The sequence below is a fragment of the Musa acuminata genome, unplaced genomic scaffold (genome assembly GCF_036884655.1).
Source record: "Musa acuminata AAA Group cultivar baxijiao unplaced genomic scaffold, Cavendish_Baxijiao_AAA HiC_scaffold_42, whole genome shotgun sequence".
Taxonomy (NCBI): domain Eukaryota; kingdom Viridiplantae; phylum Streptophyta; class Magnoliopsida; order Zingiberales; family Musaceae; genus Musa; species Musa acuminata.
Genome location: NW_027020324.1, coordinates 35,001 through 40,437, shown reverse-complemented (window position 1 = coordinate 40,437; position 5,437 = coordinate 35,001). Strand labels below are relative to the sequence as shown.

Below are 5,437 nucleotides of genomic sequence, written 5' to 3'. Positions count from 1 at the left end.
ATATGATGGCTCCACCAACCCAATGGACCACGTAGCCGCTTTCCGTGCCCAAATGGTGCTATACGGAACCTCCGACGCTTTGATGTGCAAGGCGTTTCCCACGACTCTGAGGGGGCCAGCCCGCACATGGTACAACGGTCTGAAGATCGGGACGATCGCCTCCTTTGATCAGCTCGTCGAAGACTTCGAGCTTAACTTCTTGGCCTATGCCCGGCCGAAGTCGTCCGTTGCACTGCTCCTCGGACTCAACCAAAGGGACGACGAGCCCCTCTCCCATTTTGTGAATCGCTTTACAACACAAATCCAAGGGTTGCCGGACGCTCATCCCTCTCTGTTAGTGCAGGCGTTTATGACAAGCCTACGACCTTGCAGATTCTTCTAGTCCCTCGTGGAGCAACCCCCCACCATAGTACCAGATATGCTCCAGCGGGCTAACTAGTACATCGCGGCGGAGGCCTAGGTGGTCGTGAGGAGGAGGAGCAACTTTTGGCAGCGGGCTCCATAGAAGAAGTCAAACACCCGCGGTGGCTATCCGATGTAGTCCTCGTAAAAGGAATCTAGGCCCTGCCTCGGTCTCTTCCAACCGAAGGCTCAGTATCTACCTGACTGCCTCCCGGCTCACGGTTAGCTCCGGCCTAACCCCCTTTTGGATCTACATGGCTCAGCCGTAGACCGCCCGAGTCCACCTCAGCGCAGCCTGCCCACTTGAGCTGTGTCCCTCGACCGCAGTCTGCCCGAGATCGCCTCAGCGCGGCCAGCCCGCCTGCTCCATGCTCCTCGGCCGCAGTCTGCCCGAGACCGCCTCTGCATAGCCAGCCCGCCTGCGCCGTGCTCCTCGGCCGCATGTTGCCCAAGACCACGCCTGCGCGGCTTGCCCGCTTGTGTTGTGCTCCTCGGCTGCATGTCGCCCGAGACCACGCCTGCCCGGCCAGCCCGCCTGCGTCGTGCTCCTCGGCCGCATGTTGCCCGAGACCACACTTGCGCGGCTTGCCCGCTTGTGTCATGCTCCTCGGCTGCATGTTGCCCGAGACCACACCTGCACGGCCAGCCCGCCTACGCCGTGCTCCTCAGCTCCATGCTCCCCGAGACCACACCTGCGCGGCCAGCCCGCCTAGGTCGTGCTCCTCGGCTCCATGCTCCCCGAGACCACACCTGCGCGACCAGCCCGCTTGCGTTGTGCTCCTCGGCTCCATGCTCCCCGAGACCACAACCTCTGCTAGGCCTGCTCTACTAAGTGTGCTCCTCGGCCGCATACTACCCGGGGTCACCGCTGCACATCCAACCCTTCTTAGTTGCTAAACTCCACGATTCCCACACCCCTGGCAACGGACCGGCAAAACGCCCGGCTGGGACAGTTTCTCAAAGTCGAAGCCATGCCTCGGACCCCCCTTTTACAGCAACTGACGCATAGCTTCCTTCAGGGGGCGGGGGGGGTATATGATGAGGGTAATAATGGCGATAAGACTTGGGTTGACGTCAGTTACCCTAGATGACGCCTCGGTTGACTTAACACCACCTGGTCAAATGGACTGGAACGCCGACCGAGGCACATTAAACATCCTGCTCACGCTCAGTCCTTCACGCCACGCTAACACCAGTGTCAGATGCTACCAAGAGTATGAGCCTGCCCCCTGCAAGCGGGCATATTAGGAAACAGTAAGCTTCCCTATAAATACCCTCGCATTCTAAATGGGAAAAAGGAGGGGGGGGGGGGGGGGGAGACAACTTAGCTAAAGAAACCCCCTTTACTATCCACTGACTTGATCATTGGAGGGGTCGGGCCGAGCTCCCCGACCCGACCTTTGTGTAGGTGCGAAGCCGAAGGTCCCCACTGGACGCGTAGGCGAGGAGTTCTTGCCCGGAGGAAACGACGACCTCGTCCCGATCGGATCACCGTAATCGGCCACCTCAGCAGTCTCAAGGAACGATCCAGGGAGATCCCCGTCATCCGGACCCAAACCAAGCCACATCAATCCCGAGACCACAACTTAAGGTTGTTTACACTAACAACACCATTGGACACAGTCAATCAATAAGTTGTCACACACAAGCAGGAAAAGAGAGAGAGAGAAATCAAATTTATTATTGATTAAAGATCGTAAAAGATTCTCTCTATAAAAATAAAACTTATCAATCAATAATATCATTATTTTTTAAATCAAGTCAGATTATTATCTTTTTTCAAAAAGAACATACTATATATCTGATTTGATATGATTGCAATCTTTATTACAGTCATATTATTTCTTTTTATTCTTTTATTGGATCTATGAAAGGGGGTTAGAACATTATAATGAATCAAAAAATGAATAAATGAATTCATGTTTTTCTCACATTATGTGTGAGTGGTGTGAGTTCACAAATTGTTTTTTATGATTATATTGTCCGGGGCTTCGTCCTGCAAGTATTCTCTTCGAGCTACGTTAGTTATTTAACTTTTTATTATTATTATTTTTATTATTTCTCTCTATTGAGTTTTTTTAATCATAAAAAAAAGAAACTCGTCTTATGTCATCAATTGAAATAAAAACAAATGATGGATTCTACTTGTTTTCTCCCTACAAATTATTGTTAAAAAATTACAAAGTTCTATCTTGTATTGGAATATTTTTTGTCTTTCTTATTCCCTCATTCTGAGACTCAGAGGATACCTGTCCCCGCTACATGACGTGGTGGGGTAACTCTTCGAGAAAAGTTGGTGACATGAAGCCATCGCCCTTCTTGCATACAAAGAATGATATGAACTAGTAGAGAGGTACAGCAGCGTGTTCCACGCTTGAGAAACCAGCAGCCTGTGCTCGTTTCTCACGTATCTCGACCTGTTGCAAAGCTCTACTTCCATTTGTCTACAGGTGACATGAACTGAAAATGACATCAAATCAATCTATGGCCAATCATCATACATCAACACAAAGATGCACAGTGATCCAACAGGGTGTTTGGCAGAGATGTACAGCCACACAAAGTTCACCGATAACAGATGATATAAACGTGCATCAACTGCTCGATCGATGTTTTGTGCGGTGAGCTGCTTCTATAAATAGAGCCTCCTTGAACTCCTCAGCTCGAACACGTACCGATCCATTCGCTGTTTAGGAGATGGATGAGTCGATCTCTTACCTTGTTGAAAGGATTAAGGAGGAGATGTTCTCCCCCTCAGCTGACATGCTCTCCTTCCTGCCACCGTCGCCCTACGAAACTGCATGGGTCGCCATGGTTGCCGGTCCTCAGTCTCCTCATCGTCCCATGTTTCCGCAGTGCCTAGAGTGGATAATCGGCCACCAGAGAGAGGAAGGGTACTGGGGGGAGCTCGGCAACCCCATGGACTCTCTCACCTCCACCCTCGCTTGTGTTGTTGCACTCAATGCATGGGACACTGGCCATGCTAATATCGAGAAAGGTAAAACTGGCACACCCAACCATCTTCACCCTCCTTCGATATCTACATATTTTTTCAGTGGTTTGGTTTATAAAGCTTTGCATAGTAATATTTATTTGAATAAACTCAAGTTATTATCATTACACAAACTCAAGTTATTTTGCAGTATATTCATATAAACTGATTCTCCAAAATGATAGAGTTGATATTGGAACCCCGAACTTCTACTCTGGGGAGCCATTGAGAGAATGGAACAATATCGGCAGAGTTTGGAGTATAAAGAAAATACAAAATGGACATAATTATATATAGATACACTTTTGCAATTTTAATTGGTTATAAAAGATCAGGAAGACAGATCAAATGCAAACAATTAATTCTGTAGCTATAATTATAAACACTCTAAATGAACATTGCCTTTATTTGCCCAGCGAACCGTTTATGCTTGCTTGGATAATAAAACCTAGTGGCAATCTAGCTGAGTACAAGTACCGAACTGTCATTTTATTTCTTGCAAACATAAGTCAAACTACAGTATTGCACTATATGCATCAGAAAGCAAAGTCTGATTCAAAGAAAGGACAAGCCCTAACTTACAAGTCAAACTACCACTATATGCATGTGGTAGATCTTTAAGGATTTGCTATGGTTCAGCTGGGTTGCAAGGGATGTTCATTGTGAATCAAACTATTGCTAGCCACCATGATATATTTGGTGGAAGAAGAACTACGTCGAGTCTAGAGTATGCTCCTACTGGTTTCCCATGATCGGCCTCTGTTGTCTCACCTGCAAGATATATTTCCTTCCTAAGATGCACATGATCTTCACATCTCTGATCTTGGATTAGCATGTACCTCTTGACATAAGCTTCCATTTTTATTAGGACTAGGATTTCTTCGTGCAAACATGGTGAAACTTCTGATGGAGCATCGCGGTGGCATCCCTCGGTGGTACTCCATCGTCTTCCCTGGCATGCTTGAGCTGGCACTGGCCAAAGGCCTACCTGTTCTTCCCGACGGCGGCAGCATGCCAGCAGTGAACAACGTCTTCAACAGAAGAGAAACCATATTGGCAATGTAAGGGTCGGTCATAGGAGTATACATTAGCCGCGCAAGGCTGGGACTGTGTTTTCTTGCTCATACACAGTGAATTCTACTATGATACGGCAGGGAAAAATCTTCCAGCAACGATCGCCACCCCCCGCTGACGTCGTTCCTTGAGGCCCTGCCAATAAGCTGCAGGCCAAATCATGAAGTTATTCTTAGGCTTCAGATGGAAGACGGCTCGCTCTTCCACTCTCCTTCTGCAACCGCTTGTGCTTTCATGATTACAGGCGATAGGAATTGCTTGGAGTACCTACAGACCATGCTGAAACGATGCAGTAACGTGGGTAAGTCCACTAACTAAGAATCTATTTCGAGTTAGATGGATGCATATTCTAAAAGGTAGAATTGGTGTGGAGTAAACAGTTCCTTCCGTGTTTCCTGTGGACGAAGATCTCATAAAGCTGTGTCTGGTGGATCATTTGAGGAGGTTAGGGTGTGGTGAGCATTTTGCGGAAGAAATACGAGGCGTTATGGACCATACTTACAGGTATGGCATTGTGTGGCTACTGCAACTCGTTGTTAATCATTATCAGATATACATATATATATATATATATATATATATATATATATATATATATATATATATATATATATATATATATATATATATATATATATATATATATATATCGACAGCTACTGCAATGACTTTATGGATGGTACCCGATGTTGTGTGATATGTCTCGATTCATGTACTCTCTGAGGTGAATTCTCATCCAACACCAAGACAAGTTAACGTGACCTAGAATTTCTCCTACATACAAATTATTTTCTTTTTTTGTGAGGTTATTTTTCTTTCTCCCCTATTTTCAAAACTTTTCGAGGCCATTTAATAATTATTTCAGGATTAATCAATTTTACTTTACCAGATTGGAAGAGCCATCGAGAGTAAAAAGCAGAGAGAATCTTGCCTTGTTTTAGATATCTTATTATTGGACATAACAAAATC

General features: G+C 46.4%; 1 protein-coding gene across 1 annotated transcript in view; it reads left to right on the top strand.

Moving 5' to 3' along the window:
- The first annotated feature begins 4,152 nt into the window (after positions 1-4,152).
- The window catches only part of LOC135653903 (S-linalool synthase-like), a 4,162-nt gene continuing 2,877 nt past the window's right edge, over positions 4,153-5,437 (top strand). Inside the window, exons 1-4 of the mRNA XM_065175544.1 lie at positions 4,153-4,455; positions 4,549-4,769; positions 4,849-5,000; positions 5,358-5,376. Of these exons, the coding sequence (XP_065031616.1) occupies positions 4,286-4,455; positions 4,549-4,769; positions 4,849-5,000; positions 5,358-5,376 (562 nt within the window). The 5' untranslated portion in view covers positions 4,153-4,285. The remainder of the gene's footprint in view (positions 4,456-4,548; positions 4,770-4,848; positions 5,001-5,357; positions 5,377-5,437) is intronic.